Source organism: Natator depressus, chromosome 8 (assembly GCF_965152275.1).
Source record: "Natator depressus isolate rNatDep1 chromosome 8, rNatDep2.hap1, whole genome shotgun sequence".
NCBI classification, from domain to species: Eukaryota; Metazoa; Chordata; order Testudines; family Cheloniidae; genus Natator; species Natator depressus.
The window spans coordinates 51,536,151-51,556,210 of NC_134241.1; the positions used below are offsets into that span (position 1 = coordinate 51,536,151).

The 20,060-nt window shown below is 46.1% G+C and overlaps 1 protein-coding gene across 1 annotated transcript in view; it reads left to right on the forward strand.

Moving 5' to 3' along the window:
* The window catches only part of TDRD5 (tudor domain containing 5), a 33,584-nt gene extending 21,453 nt beyond the window's left edge, over nucleotides 1-12,131 (forward strand). Inside the window, exons 13-19 of the mRNA XM_074962185.1 lie at nucleotides 1,090-1,290; nucleotides 2,831-2,995; nucleotides 5,375-5,548; nucleotides 6,866-7,075; nucleotides 7,502-7,657; nucleotides 10,504-10,720; nucleotides 11,518-12,131. Of these exons, the coding sequence (XP_074818286.1) occupies nucleotides 1,090-1,290; nucleotides 2,831-2,995; nucleotides 5,375-5,548; nucleotides 6,866-7,075; nucleotides 7,502-7,657; nucleotides 10,504-10,720; nucleotides 11,518-11,774 (1,380 nt within the window). The 3' untranslated portion in view covers nucleotides 11,775-12,131. The remainder of the gene's footprint in view (nucleotides 1-1,089; nucleotides 1,291-2,830; nucleotides 2,996-5,374; nucleotides 5,549-6,865; nucleotides 7,076-7,501; nucleotides 7,658-10,503; nucleotides 10,721-11,517) is intronic.
* Nucleotides 12,132-20,060: the final 7,929 nt, after the last annotated feature.

The following is a 20,060-nucleotide window of genomic DNA, read 5'->3' on the forward strand; positions in this document are numbered from 1 at the left end:
ACCTATTTATATATAATGGGACTATGCAGTAGACATTGGCCTCTTGCCTACTTGAAATAAACTGAGTAATATTGATGTTGACATTCTCTGGGCCTGATCTGATTCCCACCAAAGTTCATGGGAGTTTTGCTGTTGTCTGTCAACCTATCATTGTTCCCTTTCTGAATATTCATAACATGCTGGTTTGCATTCTGTCTACAAATGGACAGCTCCTGTAGAGGTATTCATTATGCCAGTGAATAAGCTTTCTCCTCTGCCCTGAGTGCTCTGTGACCCTTGTGGAGCCTTGGGAAATCCAGCCCAGTTTTCTCTGCTTTAAATATTTGCTTTACTTGAGTGACCCATGTTAGTCAAAACTTCCTTCACAAGGCGGGACTGGCCAGGACCCTCTTTAGAGTCAGCCCATCACCCCTTATAGCAGGATCCCTGGTTTCCTTTCCACTCTAACTTCAAAATAGATGAATAAATTTCCATCAGACTTTCTCAGAACAAAAAAATCTGTCTGGGGTGAGAAGTATGTGAAAGAACTCCAAAGGGAGGAAAGGCTTTCTACCAATAATACATTTTTGGGTTCTTTTTATTTCCTTCACATTCTGAGCATTTAGGTTCACATTTTCAAGCTTTTCTTCAGAACCATAAGGGCTAGAAACTTTTTTTATAAATGAAAGCTGAAATTCTCCTTTAATCACGTGACTCCGGGAGCTGAGGCTTGCAACAAATCACCATGTATTGGAAGACTCCTGATAAAACTTCAGGAGCTGGGCACACAGTTTGTCAGTCATTGGAAAAATAAGAGCTTAGAGTGCACGTCGCTTCCCAGTAATAACTCCAGCTCTGCAGCCTTTTTACATTTTGAGTAGTTAAACTTAATTGAGTGTTGGTCATCTTGTCAGGTTCAGTTTGGTGCATTTGTCTGTGTGGTACACCCTTATTACACTTACTTCAGCTAAACCTTGCCCAGTTGTGCCCCTGAATCTAGCTTGCCTTCACCCTTTGCATCCACAGCAAACTTTCTAGGAATGAGAATAAGCATCATATAGGTGCCAGTGGGCTATTTTGTAGTAACCTGTTTATCCCCCTTTCTTCAAGGGGCATTGGACTACCAATGCCATTCTACAGTTCTGGAAGCTGTGTAACCTGAAGCCACTGGTGGGAGTGGTGGATGAATATGTGAACGGTATTCTTCACCTCTTCCTGTGTGACACTACCTCTGATGAAGATATCTACATCCATCAGGTCTTGAGAGCAGAGGGCCATGCTGTCATTTGCAGAGAAAATATTCTCTCCAAGGTGAAGAAGGGCAGAGGTGGCGAGTTTGAGCAAGACTGTTCAAGGAAGGGGCTGTAATATGGTGGGAATTTGGATTATGTAACATGGAAAATTTACTCTTAACAAAATAAATGCAACAGGAACTTCCAGTGCACCTTAAAATTTCACTCATCCCAGGGAGAAGAGTCCAGTATACTAATACAATAGTCCTTTATCTCATAAAGCTTAAGTTCACATTTATCTTAAGAAACAGGTTTTCACAACCTGAGCACAATTAGACATTTGAACTTCATCACCTAACCACCACTGTGTAATGCTGCAAGGTTCATGTGTGCTTTCATCTCTGCTGTGCTGCTGTTCAGAAAGCTGCTATGGCTCCATCAATGTTACAGAGAGGATTCTTTGGTAACATTTGCTAACATGGATTTAGGAGATTCTTAATGTGGATATTTTATTATCATTTATTGTTTATTCAAGTAGTGTTGATAGGGACCTTATATAAATATGCAAAAAAAGTTTGAGAAATGTAGACATTCTCAATAGCAGTCCAGAACTGGGATAGCAGTGAAGAGCCTGTGTTACAGGGCAGGATTAAGGTATACAGGTGCAACTGCCTATAGGATACTTGCTTTTTCTATTCCTGGCTCTCGCCAGTTCTGTCAGTCCATCATTTTTAACAGCACAAGATTTGCTCAGAAAATGAACTAAAACATTTAGTTCTATCTCTCTGAAATTGATGAGGTTTTACTGTCTAGTTTCAAGTCTGCTTGGAAGTCGTCTGCTTTTGTGTTTATTTTTGTTAATGAAAGAACTCAAACTGTTATGCAGTTTTGGTACTTTTGCTCTGGAAATCTCAGTCTCAGGTGATTAGTTGTAATTAGCTTATTTGTTTGAAGCACAAGGTGAATTACAAGAGGTAAATCTCCAACCTTGTCTGCACTGACCACAAAAACCCAGTTACAGCATACTGAGTTTAGGTATAAAGATGCTAGTGTGATTTATTTTTTTCCTGGTAAGTGTACAGTGGATTATGCTACAGTGTCACACTAAATGGATTATGCTCCAGCACCAGATTATAGTTTAGAAAGGGGCCTAGGCTGTTAAACAGTGCTGTAAAAATGTATAATTTAATATAACTAAGAATGGCCAACACCGTGATTTGAAAGTGAGAGTCAGCACTGTTTTACCAAGAACTATAAACAAAATCCCACGGTTTCAAATGTCGGTAACAGGCAGAACCCAGGGGCCTTGTGTCCTTTGCTTTAATACGTAGGCTGAACAGTAAATCTTGTGGCAAGCAGTCTTGCCATTTTGGCATGTGCTATGTCCAGGTATCATTTGATGAATAGTTTTGTCACTGTGGAAAACCATTTTAACTTTTGCAACAAGGCAGACTCTGCCAGCATCTAGATGGCTCCCAACCCAACTCCCGCTCAGTTGGGTAGCAGGTTGCTGCAGTTTGAAAACCATTTCAAAATCTTGCTCTAGTTTTTTTTTTTCTTCTTTTTCTGTTACTTACAACACACTTTATTGACTTTACTATACTGTTTATTTTTAACAGGGGTTCATAGAACTGAACCCCTCAGTCTTGTACCTGCAGCCCAGTCCGAAGCAGGAGAATGATGAATCGTCGGGGCCAGACCTTCCCTTACAGGAACAGGAATCTTTCTATGAAGCCAGCAGGGCAGTGAATCCGGAGCTGAATGAGAGTGAACCATATGCCCAGGTGGGAGGTTTTTAGCTCTTCTGTGTCTAATACAAGATTAAAAACAGCTGTTGTGTTGGGAGACTCTGGCGGGTTGGTACACTATGTTTTAACCCTGTAGTATAAAAAAGCAAACAGGTGCCATAAGAATAAAAATGTTTCAGATGGGACACAAATAGATCTCCTCATGCTTGCCCTCATCTTTTATTTTCCTGCCTGCTTGTCTGGTCTCTTGACAGCTCTTGGGTACTCCCTAAACTTCTAGATATAGAGTCCTCTTTGCTCTGAGACTCCTGTTCTACTTACTCTTTGAACTCAGACCTTTACTTGGCATTGAGTTCACATATTGTATCTTGGAATCAGCCTTGACTTCAGACTTTTCCCTTTCTCATCTCCTGTGTCTTTACTTGCTTTCCTCTTATCTGTTCATGTGCAGTTGCAGTGGAGCAGCATGAATTGCATTTTTGAGTGTGTAGCATTCAGCCATCAGAGAAGCACACCATAAGCCACCTAATAAACACCCTGGCATGGCTTATTGCTATTAAAATTTGGCTTGTTCATCCTAAATTTAGTTTATTAAAAAACCCCATGAAAACCAATTTTTGGGCATGGGGACAAGTTGGTCTTACATAACTATTGTTCCACTCCAAAAAAAACCCCTTCATCATAATATTTAGCTCTTATATAGCACTTTTCGTCATTTGACCTCCAAGTACTTTACAAAAAAGAAAGCATTGTTGTCCTATTTTGAAAAGGGGGAACTGAGGCACAGAGGGCCAGCGACTTGTCTGTCACCCAGCAGGCCAGTGGCAGAGCCAGGATAGAATCAGTGTCCTGAATCCCAGTCCAGGGCTCTCAATCCACTAGGCCACACAGTGGTGAAATATTTATTAACCAATTTTGTCTGCTCTTTTCTTATTTCTTTCTTACAGGCTTTTCTGTGGCACACTTTATCAGGGCATCTGAGCACCTTTTGAGTAGATCATAGAATCGTAGGACTGGAAGGGACCTCAAGAGGTCATCTAGTCCAGTCCCCTGCACTCATGGCAGAACTAAGTATTATCTAGACCAGCGGTTCTCAAACTTTAGCAACCTGAGGACCCCCATTTTGATTTAAAAATTTTTGCAAACCCCCAAGTTCCCTGGTCAGCCCCAGGCCCTGCCCCCACTTCACCCCTTCCCCCAAGGCCCCAACCCTACCCCGCCTTTTCCCGCCCCCGCTCCACTCCTGCCCCCCCTCTTCCCACCCCCTCCCCCGAGCGTGCCCCGTCCCCACTCCTCCCCCTCGCTCCTAGCTCCTCCTGCACACCGGGGAACAGCTGTTCTACGGTGTGCAGGAGGCACTGGGAGGGCGGGAGAGGAGTTGATCAGCGGGGCTGGCAGCCCTGGACTTGATTCCGTCCCCTCCCCCGAGCGCACCCTGTCCCTGCTCCTGGGAGGGTCGGGGAGGAGTTGATCAGCAGGGCCCGTGGACCCCATTCAGTGGACCCTAGTTTGAGAAATGCTGATCTAGACCATACCTGACAGGTAATTGTCTAACCTGCTCTTAAAAATCTCCAGTGATGGATATTCCATAACCTCCCTAAGCGATTTATTCCAGTGCTTAACTACCCTGACAGTTAGGAAGTTTTTCCTAATGTCTAAACCACCCTTGCTGCAATTTAAGCCTGTTGCATCTTGTCCTATCCTCTAAGGTTAAGGAGAACAATTTTTCTCCCTCCTTGTAACAACCTTTTATGTACTTAAAAACTGTTATCATGTCCCCTCTGTCTTCTCTTCTCCAGACTAAACAAACCCAATGTTTTCAATTTTCCCTCAGGGGTCATGTTTTCTTGATCTTTAGAGAAAGTCCAGAGAAGAGCAACAAAAATGATTAATTTGTCCACATCCTTCCTGAAATGTGGTGCTTAGATATTGCATTGTTCCTTGACCTGAGTATTATAGGAACCATTTTTTAATATCTCTCATAATATAACTAATTTAAAACTAGTGTAACAAATCTAAAATCTAAGTGTTCTATTTTAAACACAGTGCACAGTGCCTAGCACAATGACCCCCCCATCTTTATTGGGGCCTATAGGTGATACCATAAGACAAATAACAAATGATGATGCTCTGCTCTCAAGCAGAATGAGAGCAGTGTGTCTGCATTTGGAATCTTATAGCTAATTACCTTGCACAATATAAATATCATATATGTACTGTACCTTACTACTTTTGCTCATGCTCTTTTGAAATAATATATGTTATGGGTGAGTCCTTGGTTCACAGGGTGGATGTCTCTCTATATTTTTGTACGGTAACTTATGTCAAATACAATAAATCTTTTAAAATCAGAATTAAAAAAACCAAACAAGCATGTACAGGTGAGCTGAAATAAAGTTGCTATTCTCTTTCTAGAGATCTCGGGTTGACGAGAAGGATGCAATGTGCTTAGAACCTGAAGGAAGAGTACAAGAACATGCCTGCTCTGTGAATTCTTCTCTCACTTCATGGGACTCACAAGGCAAAGACTACAAAAATTACCAGGAAAGTCCAAACGGAGAGCCCAGAAAGCCAGAACTGGAAATGCAGGTGAGGTTGGCTTTTTTTCCAATACTGAATAACTTAATTGAGGTTGAGATGAGAAACTGTCCCTTTATCAACTTGCTGCTGACAGTAGGATTAGAAGCAATTCCAAAAAGCATTTAGCAATATGTATACCTGCAATAAAGGGTAAGGAAGAATAGGACATAGAAAGGAGCTCCCCGGAGGAATCAAGTGTTGGTGACAATTTAAAACTGCTGTAATAAAACTGCAACCTTTAAATGTTGTTCAAGAGATGTTTGCAAACGTTGTTAACCTTTATACTATAGGTGGTGAGGTATTAGGATAGGAAGAGTTTTGGCATGAAATTTTGCAGGCTTCTGGATGACAATATGAACTAGTGTTAGTGGAGAAGAATACTCTTGAGCAAATAAGTGTTAACTTACTAGCATACATTTTGTTTAAATGCAAACAAAAGAAAACCGTGGAATTGAATCTCCCAAGAAACCAGATTCTGTACATCAGAGTATTCCTCTCATCCACAGAAAGGATCAAATGGCACACATGCTGGAACTCCGTATCTTAGGACAAAGAATGGTATTGTGGCAGTGCTGCTAGTGTGTACTGTATTAAAAGCTTCCAGACTTAGACATGCAATGACTTTTCTGTCCATTTTAAAGTACAGTAGATTCCATTTCACTGGGAACCGAGTGGTTGTTTATAAAAGTTGCCATTTATCTGAAGGTTGCTAGGAAGCAGAAGGAAGACCTGTGGGGCTGCAGCCAGGGAAGGATGCACTGGGACATGCTGAGCACCCTGGCCTGGCACCAGGGGCACAGGCTCAGCATGTCCCAGTGCATTCTTCTCTGGCTGCACAAGTCTTCCTTCTGCTTACTAGCAACCTTCAGATAAATGGCAACTGTGGAAAGCCTCGCATCCAGACTGCAGTGGCCCTCCCAGCTGCTGCCCTGTCTGCAGCCTACTCTCCCAGCCGCAGGCAGGCTTGTGCGTCTGTAGCCAGGGAAGGCATGTCAAAAAGTTGCCATAAGAGACCTGCCTGTTGCCAAAATCCAAGTCTCGTTAACTTTAAAGTCAGTGGGATGGGATTGGTTCCTAGCCATATGTTCCTATTAACTGGAAGTTGTTAAAATTAGGATTGCTATTAAGCAGTATCCAATGTAACTATCAAACCTCACCGAACCTCTTCTGAGGCTAAATAAGAGGGGGCTGCAGGTATTTAGAAAATGGAAAGATGGACAAGGATAAGGAGAGATGAATTCCATTCTCTGTCCTTTATTGAATGGCTTCTGGATTCTTCACATAGTCTCATAGAATATCAACTTGAGTTAGTTGTTTTTTTTAAAGGAAAGTCCTCATCTGGAGATGCCACACCTAGAGCTGGTGTCTGTGATCTCAGACATCTGGGATGAAAATTGGTTGCCTCTGCAAACCTTAAAGAAGCAGACTGGTATTGGCCATGACACCTTGCAGTTGGATACTGTGGTATCTTCCAGTCAGACCTCCAGCCATGAAGGAAGAAATCAGAACCTGCAAAGCAAAGAGCAGCTGCAACAGGTTACTTGTAATCTTTCGGGGAGGGAGGGAGATGGACAGATGCCCCATGGTGACATCCTAAAGGGAATTAAACATCTTGTGCATGATGCACAGTAGGCTGCATATGCTGATTTAATGGGGAAACCTGGCCAACACCCTAAAGCGGAAGTGTGTACGAAGGGATACTCCATTTTGTCCAGATCTGTGATTTCAGGGCTCCTTTCTTGCTGGCCTCCTACACCAACACAATTTCAAGTTTTTTATGTGCCTGAAAAGTATTTTGTTTGGAAATAAAATGAGAGGTTTAGGTCCACTCTCAATTGAGGATTATATAATTGATCCTTTAATGCTATTTCTCTCTTGGTTGCAATTTTTGCCAGGTTTTCCATATGTTTCTCCCCTTCCCGCTTTCTCTCTTCTCCACATCCACTCTGCTGGGTATCTTAGGTAGGGCATTTTGCTGCTGCTGAAGAGACTTGGGATGATGTGTGGCCATTTTTGGATCATGTGAACATGGCAAGGACAGCAGTTGAAAAGTCAAAATATCCAATCCAGGAGACACTGGAACTGGGAGAAGTCCCGGAGCCCACCAGGGAACTGAAGGTAAGCAAACATTTTCTGGCCCGGAATAGTGGCGTATTTTGTTTTTAAATTATTTTAATATTCCTGGAAATATTTTTGTTGGTCTTCTCTTCCACAGACTAAACAATCCCAGTTCCCTCAGCCTCTCCTCATAAGTCATGTGTTCCAGTCCCCTAATCATTTTTGTTGCCCTCCGCTGGATATTTTCCAATTTATCCACATCCTTCTTGTAGTGTGGGGCCCAAAACTGGACACAGTACTCTAGATGAGGCCTCATCTAATGTCGAATAGAGGGGAACGATCACGTCCCTCGATCTGCTGTCAATGCCCCTACTTAGACAGCCCAAAATGCCATTGGCCTTCTTGGCAACAACGGCACACTGTTGACGCATATCCAGCTTCTTGTCCACTGTAACGTCTCCTTTTCTGCAGAACTGTTGCCTAGCCATTTGGTCCCTAGTCTGTAGCGGTGCATGGGATTCTTCTGTCCTAAGTGCAGGACTCCGCACTTGTCCTTGTTGAACCTCATCAGATTTCTTTTGGCCCAATCCTCTAATTTGTCTAGGGCCCTCTGTATCCTATCCCTACCCTCCAACGTATCTACCTCTCCTCCCAGTTTAGTGTCCTCTGCATGATAAAGGGTAAGAGGACAAGGAAAGAACCCAGAAAAGAATCTTTATACTATATAAATGTAGTTAGCAATCCAGACTCAGCAGCTTTATATTAGTGTAATGCTTGGGCCTGATAGTGGAGAGTGCTTGTCAGCTTCCACAGAATGACTCCCTGGTTGTTTGTTTGTTTTTTCCCCTGGCATACTCTTTGTGTGATCAGCGCTGCTGTAGGTGGGAAATCTGTAGAATCTATTCAGTGTAGTTTCACACTGAGCCCGATCTTGCATCCGTGAACTCAGTGGGAGTTTTGCAGTTAACTTCAGTGGGAGGAGGAGCAGGTCCTATGTTAACAACTTTAAAAGTACGTCTATGGCTGAATTTATTTGAAGCTGCTTAGTCAATATTGCCAATGCCTCTGACAGCTTGATGAGTTAGGGGATTGAAGTCAGGACTCCTAATAGTCAGGTTGGGGAGGATCATTTGTGGAATGTGGAGCACAAAGTGAGCACTGATAGTTAGGTGGTGATAATAAATAATGACTATCTAATGGTATAAGTTAACATGAATGCAGAGTTTGGGATGTACAAGAGGAGGGAATAGTGGAGGGGCATAGATTGTTCTAGTGTTGAAGGCAGCAGAGGGATCAGGAATGATCAAATACCTACAAGTTTTTTGTGCATTACTACAGCTCATTAACTGCAAGGAAGAGGTGGTTAGTTAGACTATGATGAGAGCAGTTCTAGTGGGGTATCAGAAACCAGATTTGAGAGGATCAGGGGAAGAGCTGGAAGAAATGAGGGTAGGAAAGGTGGGTCTAAATGGGGTGGAGATGGGTGAGGCTTTGTGAGAGCAAAGAGAGGTTGGGGTGAGGAAAGTGGCGCGAAGGTAATGAGAGAAGAGTAGACAACCTAGCTTGTGCAAGCAGAGGTGAGGAGAAGAGAAGGAGATCAAAATGGATGATGTGAGAATGTGGAGTTCCTCATGTACTGACTCAGATATAACTACCTAACTATTAGACAGCTGATCATGTGGCTTTAGGAGCGTAAGAATCTCCCTACTGGAGCAGAACAGTCCATCTAGTCCAGTATCTTGTCTGACAGTGATCCCTGTCAGGTACTTAAGAAGAAGGTACAAGAAACTCTGTAAAGGAAAATTATGGAAAAAACTTCCCCTAGGAGAAGATTCTTCCTAGTCTCCCATCAGTTAGTAGTTGGCTTGTGCCTGGAGCCTGAGGGTTTCTATCCTTTGTGCTTTATCTCAGTTCACTGTGGATTGTTCTCATGCATTGACTTCTGCATATTGAGCAGAGATTTCCATTGAGCTGTTGACATCAATGGCCATGTCTTTCCCAAGTGGTTGGTTAATTTGCACCCCAGCAATGTCGGTTAGTTCAAATTATTCTTTCCAGATGTGCATTACCTTGCATTTGTCAACGCTGAATTTCCTTTGTCTATATATATGCTGCCTAGTTTGTTTACTATTTCAGGAGCTCCCCACAGTTATGTCTAGCCTTGACTATCTTAAACAATTTTGTGTCTACTGTAAATGTTATCATTTTACAGTTCATAGAAATGTAGGGATCTCAAGGTCATCTAGTCCATCCTGCCACGCTGAGGCAGGATTAAGGATATCTAGACCATCCTTGACAATTGCTTGTCTAACCTGTTCTTAAAAGCCTCCAAGGATGGGGATTCTGCAGCCCCCATAGGTAGCCTGTGCCAGTGCATTAACTCATCTTTATAGTTAGGAAAAAACTTCAAGAACTTTCTATCATCCCCTTTTCCAGTAAGTTAGTAAATACAAACATCAGTCCCGGTACAGATCTGTGAATTAGATGAACCTTTAAACTAGAAGCGAAGGTTTTATTCAACTAAAAATTGACTGAGCAGCCCACTCAACCTCAGTCCAAATTCCCTTGTGCTCACTCTGTCACTGCCAGTCTTGCTGTGCCTGGGGCATCTCTCCACTCAAGAATTATGAGGGTTTTTTACAGCAGACCATTAATATATTGCTAAGACATAAGCCGAGATGGAATTTTGTACATTGCAATAAGCAGCTGCTCTCCTTGGAGAATGTGGAGGAGGTGCTGCTCTCTGGCCCTGATTTTGTGCAATTGGCCAAAAAAAAAAAAGAAACGTAGTGGCTAGAATTCCTTTCCAGCTATGTCTGGATGCTTAACTATATGGTGATCAGGACAGTTGATGAATTGTGGGTGCACTAATCTTGCTCTCTGCTCTGTTTTATATTTGATTGCAGACACCAGCCTCTCCTGGAGATTCACCAGATCCTGCTATTTTGTCCAAGTCACTGGAAGAGTTTTATGTCTCCCTAAGCCATTCCCAGCCCTCAGCAGAGCCTAGCCAACTGGAGCCTGATCAGAACAAAATATCTCCTAACAAGGTCCAGTGTCTTACAGCACCAGCTGCTTCTGCCTCACTTACAACAGCACCTGTATCTTTGGAGAAGCAGAATGGTACTGTGGATTTGTTTGACTGGATTTTTAGGATGTGTGAAGACCTGAAGGGGCATTAGTATGTGCATTCTACTGCCCAGTTTGAATGCTGGCCCTAGCTCTGTGATCCTGGTACTATGCTAATGGCACTGGTGGGTGGCTCCTGGTATTGTCTGAAGTCCATTATAGCCAGAAGCTGGGCTCAGGAATCCTGGGGCTAGGGCACTGGTGTATGCAAATGGAGATCTTGAATCTTGGCTTTTTATTGCCATCTGTCCATTGCACCAACAGTGACTGTGGGTTGATGCAGTACTTCAGGTTGGCCCCATGTGCAGAGAAGTGGATTCATAAGTATTTCATGGGGATGAACTTGAATTGAGGTTTATTCCTCTCTTGGTTCATTTCCCTGCCTTATCCAGATATTTATCTTCTGTTACCTTTGTCCAGCCCTTATCCTAGATTTTTTTGCCTGTCTGTTTCAAATGTTAGGATTTCCCAATATTAAATGGACTCTCATCTCCTGGCATTTAAGGGATTCCATATAAGACCATGGAAAATGAGAGATTGAAGCCCTTGTTCTTTCTAAAGCCCTCTGAGCTCCCATGTGTACGTCCTCTGAATCATAAATTGATTTTAATTTCACAACACCCCTTTGAGGTAATGAAATATTTATCCCCATTTTACAGCATAAAATAAGTGACTTGTCTACGGGTGCATAATATGTCTGTTGTAGAGCTGAGAATCCAGTTCTTCTGAGTCCCAGTCCAGTGCCCTATCCATTAGACCATCCTTCCACCCTTGTCTCATTTACTATGCAGGGGAAGTCATTCCAGAGAAGGTGAAGAATGAGGACCTCTGGAGGACCCAAGTTATCACACTGAGTAGCAGTAACAGCTGCACTAACCGAGGGGCTGAGGATAAGAATTCCCTGATCCTAGCTGCTGAGCTCCAGGTGTCAGAGAAGCTCTACATCCCTCGCAGTTCTCCTACTGCAGCATTGGGAGCTGCTGCACGCTTGGCCACCTCCAGTGGCCTTTTTCACTGGTTCGCTGTCCTGAGAAAGTTGGAGACATGAGGAGGAGGAGGAACCCCAGCTGTATGGTTTCTCAAGAAAGGAGTCTAATTCACTTGTACTGCATCAGACAAGATGGAGAAACAAAGAAGATGCTCTTTGAGGGGTTGGTGCTCCTGTGCCATTTCTCTTTGGCCGTAAGAGAGATTCATCCTCCTGATAACTAGAGCCTAGGGTCTCCTTGGACATGCCTGTGTATGGGATAAATGTTGCTTTTATTTTCAGTGGAGGTGGTTATATTCCTTTTATTGTACTGCTGTGTAACGACTGTTCTTTTTAATATAGTGGTTTGAACTGTGTTTCAATGTTGTTGTGTTGTGTGTGTATAAACAGTCTCCAAAAGGTAGAGGAAGGAAACTGGGGTCAGATTTGGCAAGTCATGTTAGAAACAGACTATCTTAAAAAAAAAAAAAAAAAAAAAACCTCTTTCCACTCACCTCTAAACCAGCTTCCCCTCAAAAACAGGCATTGCCTTGAGGTTTGCAACTTATGACTTATTGTGAGTAAGGATTTTTTAAATGCAGTGGATCTATCACATAATCCTTTTCTTGGTAGTACAACTAGCAGTCACACTGTAAGTCAGGCCATCCAGCCTGTGGTGAACACTCCTAATCAGTAAACAGCCTACCTTATGCCCCACTGTCTTGCTGCATCTACATAATGTTAAAATATGGTGGTGGTTCTTCAAGCAGATGCAGCTGTGTATTCAGTTTAGGTGTGCATGACCCCAATGCACTGGAGCTGGAGAGCTCTGTCTAGCAATACTTGTAGGGGTGGTGCTCACGCCATTGGGACCTTAGCCCCTCCCCTGACTATAAAAGGCAGCACCGCTTCGAGCCCCTCAGTTCCTTCTGACCACCTGTGGCTGTAGTCGGAGCTCTAGCTAGAGTCATGTTTCACTTCTCAGAAACGGAGAACAAAAGTGTGAACTTTTTCTTGTGTATATAGTAGTTAGTAATACCTTATTTTCATTTCAGTGTGAGTATAGTATTGGAGCAATTGGCTGCTGTCTGTGAGGCCCTCACTAGGGTTCAGGCACTGTCATTGTGTGTGTGGGTGCCATCTCTTAACCGTGATGTCCACCTGAGGTGCTTATTGTCTCAGCAAAGGACACATTAAAGAGAAGTGCCCCAGCTGCAAGTTGCTCACAAAGAGGACTCAGGTGGCAAGAGTGTTGCGGCTGAAGCAGCACGTGCTAGATCAGGCCATAAGGCCTGCTTCGGCACAGAGGCCCTTGTCCCGTTGGGAGTCACCTTCAGCTCCAGCAAGTGATGTTGCTGCACATTGGGCTTCCCCCCCAAGAGGAAGAAAGGTCATTCACCCTTCTCTGGTAGGGTGAGGAATTGGTCCCACAAAATGAATCAGGACCATTTCAGGGTTTGGGGAAATTCCTCATCTTCTAAGAGAAGTAGTGACTGGCACTGTACTCCCTCCATCACATGGGATGAAGGAGATCTGTCAAACTGCTCCCCAGTACCATGCCGAGATCAGTGAGAGCCTGTACCATTGACTCAGGTTCAAGCTATAGCGCATCTATAGAGTCTGGTACCGATTAAGTCTGCACCAGCACTGACTGCATGCCGGTGGCATCAGACCTGATTTGCTTCTCTGTCCCAGACCCTCCACTGGTTCCAGAGTGCTTTGGTGCCATGGCTTCTACTGCATCGCCCTCCGTTGTGCCCTTGGTACCTTCCGGCTGCATTGCAGAGCTGCCAAGTTCATTGGTACCATAGTGCACACCTCCCAGGCCTTGGATTGTGGAGTGGAGGCTGACATGGGGCCTGACACCAAAAGCCCCATCGACAGTGGTGCGTATTTTGGCACTGTCATCTTGGCAGTAGATTCCTTAGAGTTCGGTACGGCCCTTAGCCTTGGTACTGGGTACGTGTGTCTCATTCAGTAGCAATGGTGTGCTGATCACCCGTTCCTCTTTGGCATTGATGCTGCTTCTGTATTGGGCTTCAGATGAGTCTGACCATTTGCCCTGTTGGGGCTGGCTCCCACATTGTCATCAGAGAACCTCTAGGACTCCTCAAGATCCTGCTTGGGGTTGTCCTCCCCGTCATTGTCACACAGGCACCAGAGATTGCATTTGGATCACCATTGCTACTGAGATTGGCATGTGTCCCACAGTCGGGACGGGCTCTTGGTCCAGTGCCTTCTGGCCACCAATGTCTTATCCATATGCCTACTGGCCTCCTTGGAATGCTGCTCAGTCCCTGAGATCTCATTCCTTGACCTGCTCTAGAGCGAGATCACAGGTCCTGATGGTAACTTCCACTCATGAGTCATCTCCGCTGCAAGCGACTTCTGAGCCTGTTCCCTCTGGACCTCTGGGATTATTCAAACTGGATCCTGTAGTGCAAGAACAGGACCCGTCATTGGTGCAGCAGACCGTCTTCTCATCCTACCTGAATTAATCTACTGTGCTGGAATCTTCCTCTCCCTCGGTGTCTGAGGACTTTAAGGCACCCCGAGACATGTGGCCTCTATCTTGGGTATCCAGGTGGAATTCCTGCAGGAGAATATGCAGATATTCTTCAACCATCAGCTCCAGGGAGAGTAGCCCATCCAATAAATGAGGCTCTAAAGGCCCTGTGGAATACTCCAGCTACGTTGCATTCCACGGCAAAACATTCAGAGAAGCAGTACTTCCTTCCCATGCAGGGCTTTGAGGGTTTCTACTCCCACCTGTCCCCTAACTTTCTCTGGTGGTGTAACTGCAGTAAATGACAGGGCATGGCAGAGAAGATACAAGTCCACCCCTAAGAACAAAGAGTCCAAGAGGATGGACTTAATGGGGAGGAAGATTTATACCTCCTTTTTCCAGGAAATGTGCATCACAAACCAGCAGGTGTTGCTTTATAAATGTCTTTGTCAGTTGGGTGGTCATGTCTAAGTTCATAGACAAGTTGCCAGAACCCTCCAGAGAAGAGTTTATGGTTTTCATTGTGGAAAGCCATGTGGTGACCAAGATGCTAAATGTTTGGGGGAGTCCCTCATCCCCCAAAAATGTGCCCACTGCAGCAAGTTGAAATCCAGGGCATACAAAGACAGGGAGCTGCAGTTAAAACTCTTCGTGCTGAAAAAATCTTTTGGACCAGCTTCAGACTCGGACTCTGACTCTGCTATACACTGGGTGCGAACGCACACCCCGTTTCAAAGAGACAAAAGAAAACTTAAAAAAAAAATCAGTCTCTCTCACCCGCAAAGGGTGTTCACAGGGACAAGCCTTCTCTGGGTATTGCTTCCCTCTCCGCACTTCCTCTGTTGAGTACCTTTGCGCTGGGCTCCTCCGGCACCGCACGAAACCCGGCTGCGGCAGTCACACTAACCTCCGGTGCTGAGGCTTCAGGCTTTCAGTTGCCTGCCTCTCGCCTGGTACCATTCGGCACCACAATGAAGCGGTGCCGACGCACACTAGCCTGCCTGACCCCCTGCAGGCTCCTCACTCTCCTGGCACCGTCAGCCTTTGAGCTAGCCGGCAGTGACAGAACGCTCGGTGCTGAGGAACCCCTCCTCACAACAAATTGGTCTTGCTTGGCCCTCCCCTCACAGAGACACTGTGGTACTGCAATTCATACACACAAGGAACCACCTGGTGTCACATATCTTGCAGTCACCCCTACTTAACACCTACTTCTCTCCGGACACTCAAGCAAGGTCTGCACAGCTTTCCTCCAGTGATGAGGAATCTGGTCTGCAGGGAGAATTTTCACCTCAGATCTCCCATCCACAGACCCTAGTCAAGAGAGGTCATTCAAAAAAGCTGCCTAATCCTACTCCGAGTCCTGCCCCATGGTGCATTAACCCCTGAATGGCACCACCCATGCCCTTCCCACCACAGTGGCAATATTGGGCTCCATGGGCTCCTTATACTCGGGACCGCACTCGTTATACCACTGACGCTAGGCGTGAGACCTGCTCGGTACCACCAGCTGATGACTCTGCCGCTGACTCCAGGCAGCCCTGTCACAACCGCAAGAGCAAGCACAGCCTGCCTCTAACCTGGTAGAACCAGTTGTTCCACCTGATGAAGCACTGCGTTCTTCGGAAGACTTCTCAAAATTTCAAGACCTGTTTAAAAGAGTTGCCAGTGAGCTACAAATTAACCTGGAGGAAGTCCCTGAACAGCAGCATGAGCTAACCGACATCCTGCAGCCCTCTTCTTCTAGAATTGCATTACCTATCAACACAGCCCTTTTAGAACCTGCCAAGGCCATTTGGCAAACCCCAGCTGCAAGTCTGCCTACCTGTAAGAGAGCGGACCAAAAGTACTTTATTCCTTCCGAGGGCTCGGAATTCCTTTTTGCTCCAGGGTGGGTATACTGGCTCCTTTGTAGGTACATGAAGGGTTAGGAGGAGATGTGGAAGTAATGTTGCTTCAGAGGGAGCAGGACTGTTAGGAGACCAGGCTACTTACATTTGAAAGAGTGAGCCTAGTACAGGGAGAGACCGGGGGTCTCGCCTGTTGAAAGGGGAAGTTGTGCTCTACTAGAACAGCACATGAACCGGAATTTACATCCCAGGAGAATTTGGCCATTTCGGGGGCGGGGGGAGGGAAGGGCTGCCATTTCACCTATGGTGTCATGAAGTAAAAATGTTTGCCTGAGCACTGGATATTTTACAAACACACACAACCGCAGGTAGCTTTTTGGAGCAACTCTAAATGGAACCTGAGACGTGCTGGGCCTCAGGGAAGGGCAGCACTTAAGGCACCGTACAGGGGCAGAGCGGCTGGAAGCCACCATTTTGTTGTCTGGATTCTGGGCTGCTGCAGGAACCAGCATGACTGGTGGTATAAAAGTAACCAGGGACCTCTCTAACTTACAGTAGCCTGCCCAGAGCTGACTATGGGCTGCTGCCCAACTATCAGTGCTGTGGAGACATCCCCTAGCATGCCTCCTCCAGCCCCACTCCAACCATCCCCTATGCCAGACCTTCAGAGGGGGCGCAGCATAGAGCTACCATAGGAACTCTATGATACTGTTGTGCTGAGGTCATTCTTCCCCAGCTCCTTACGGCTTTTTAACAGCCCCTCCACGCTGCTGGATCCATATACAGGGGCCACAGAGAACTGCCCACCTGGCTCCTTCTATCTCCTAGACACTAGTTTGTTTCTTTAGCTTCTAGGCCCCACTGCCCCCTCTCACCTTTGCTTAGGAAGAAGTGACTTGCTGCTGAAAGGACATGGGTAGGATAGTGACTATAAAAGATCAGAATTAAGGCTGGGGCCTGAGACCCGGCGCCATTAAGCACAGTAGTGGAGAGAGAAGCTTGTTTGTTTTCTCAGATTTCCAGTACAAACCTCCCTTCTGTTTCCTCCAGTGGGGATTTCATTAGCCGTTTGCTCTTTGTAATAAAGTTTCTGACCTGCTGATTCAGCTGGTTTTCCACGGACTCCATAAGCAGAGCTTGTGTGGCTCAGCTGTGCATGGGCTCTCCCATGGCATTTTGGAAGGTGGGCTGCTGGCTAAGGTGCTATATGTCTAACACAGAGTTCTTGGCTGCGTTAGCCTGTTAACTAGCATGTGACATTCCCATTCCCATCCCCCTCCCCTGCATGACTGCCACCTCTCTCTGCAACTCCCTTTACCTAACAAAGCCTTCCCCGCTGGAGACACCACTGCTGCCTGCCTGACAAATGACTTGTCCACCCCAGCACCTGCCAGACCTACCTGTCACCCACCATGTTCCCTGAGGCTACTCCCCCAGCTGCCTGAACCTTCCCGCTACCTTGTACATAACACGAATACTCCCTTCGCAGTTCCCCTCCACCTGCCAAGGAGCCAAACAGTCCCATGTGGCTGCCAGACCCTTCCTCTCCCAGCTGCCTAGTCTGCATGCTGCCCTGTGACAAGTTCAGACTCCCTCTTCCAGCTGCTGAATGTCGCCATCCACCTGGCAATTCTATTGGCCCAGCTCTGTGTAGGTACTGCTCAGACAGGCTGGCTGCTGTGAGACCCCTTCTGCCAGTCTCTCATTAAAACATTCGCTTAGGGACCGGGCTGGCATTGTTGTACTTGGCATTGCTTTATGGGACAGGAATCCCTTATGGATCCTTGCAGTGAGCATTGCTCAACCAGCAGGAGTCACTACAGAGTGCCCTGAGCCACCTCCTAGTGGGGCACAGCCTGGATGGTCTCCAAGAGGGCTGCAGGCTGGGGGAGTGGGGATCCAGGCCTGGTGAAAGAAAGCTGGTTTTCCCATGTCACCACTGGGCATCCTCATGTTAAAGGCTTAAACATAGAGGAGAGTTTGCCTTGTTTGCTGGGATGGGGCGTGCCCTGAGCTGGTTGTCGCCATCCTGATGCCGTTCGTGCTCCTGTTCTGTCAGGTCTCTCTGGAGAAGCTGCTGCCTGGTGGGTGTGTTCAATTTCCAGTCACCCCGGGCTTGCCCAAAGTGGTTACTGCAGTGTGATGATGGCATTTGAAATGGCTGGCCACTAATCAGGCTCCCAAGTTGGGTTTGGATCAGTCTGAAGTGCTGAGATTTAGATTTTTTGAGTTCCAGGCCAGTCCATATCTGTATCAATACCCTAATGGCACTTTTGTCTGCTTACTGTCCAGCTCAGTTCTTGTTTCCCACTCTCCATTGCTCATCTCTGACGATCCTGGGTGTGGACTCACTGAGCAGCCTCCCATTTCCTAATGAATAGCGAAGAAGGCAGGATGGTCCCTGCCTATGTTCGCTGTAAGCGCTAAGCTGGAGGTCATACCGTAGGGATAATTGGATTGAAGTGCTGAATTTGGTGTTGGTGCAGTCGGGGAGATGTCCCAAAACCTGGAATGGTGAAAACGTGTATGATTTGATTCTTGTCTGTTTCATTTGATCCCAAGCTAAGCAACCTATTTGCTCTGCTTCTGACCCACGCTTGCACCTTAGACAGCTAGCCTTTACAGACAGGCTGCAAAATGTGCACTTAATTAGGAGTTTGGTACTCTGAAACCTGTCACTTAATTAGGAGTTTGTACTAAAATGTGGGCACCTCCTTATAGCAAAACCTCACTGATATAGCGAAGCTCATGTATGGCTTCAGTAAAATGCAATATCCAGAATGTAAGTCAGATTTTAGTGACCATTCCTTTGGGTCCATCTAGAGAAGAAAAATGACCTAGTAAGAAAACCCCCCGCCCCAAATGGCTGAGCAGCACTTCTGATAGTGCAACTCTGACAAGCCTCCCAGCATAGATAGAATCCAGTGTTGGCCTTGTGTACAGTATGCTCAAGTTGGTGACAACTCGCTTTATTTTGATTAGAGAAGCACAGACCCCCTTTTCCATCCACCCGTTGGAAAAGATTCTTCATTGAGGCTGGAGCTTCTCCATCCTCAGACATCTGAGTTGACAAAGTTGTCTGATAGGGTACCTCCAGTTCTTCTCAGGCCATGCACAGCCTGGCCCTGGGACCTGGAGCAAGCAAGTTTCCTGGCATCTCTGGTGGGGAGTGGCCCTGTGCAGGAGGAATTCCCAGGTAAGTGTGTTTTCAAGACCTTTGCAGGCTGCTGGACCAGCACAGAAACAAACAAAAATTAGATCTGGACAAATTGTGTAGCAAAGGGCAAACTAGGGTTGGAGCAGTAAGTGGGCTGCCTCTGGGGAATAGTGTCCCCTGAGGGAGAACAAACGGCAGTACAGCAGAAAGAGAAGAGGGGCCCTTGCTGTTCCAGCTCCCTTCTTTGTTAGTGTCAATTGTTAATGAGCTCCGAGAGCAGCCATGAGGCCTGGTGCTGCCCAAGGTTTGGGTGGGAGCAGCACAAGGACAAGCTGACGTGCACCTGGCTGTGCTGTGTGGGTGGGGGGCATGGAGTGCGCTGCCATGGAGGGGCTCTGCCTGCAGCCAGGCTGACATGTACCAGTCACGCTGGTACCCAGCAGCATTGCCATCTCGGGGAGCTGCTGCCCTTCTGCCCCAGAGGAGTGAGTGGGGACTGTGTCTCATCACTGGATGGGTGATCTTGCAGACCAGTTTGAAAGCCTTAGAATCTGTATTCTGCGAGGCTTAAATCTGCACCATAGTCCCAGCCTGGGACTTTCGGTTTCCTTAACATATGGCTTTGCAAGAGCGGGCGGCCAGTAAGAGAATCCCACAGTTGGGGTAAGCGAGGTGTATTGCTGTTTGTAGCTACTAGATGGCATCCTAGGACAGGATGCAGGCACGGTTCATGTCTCTGTGTGTAAGTGTGAGACATGCTCCAGTAAGAGAGAGACACTGGGGTTCCTAGTTTATTTCCCCAGGCATAACAATGATCTGAGGAGCTAGTAACACAAGATGTAGCATGGGCAAAA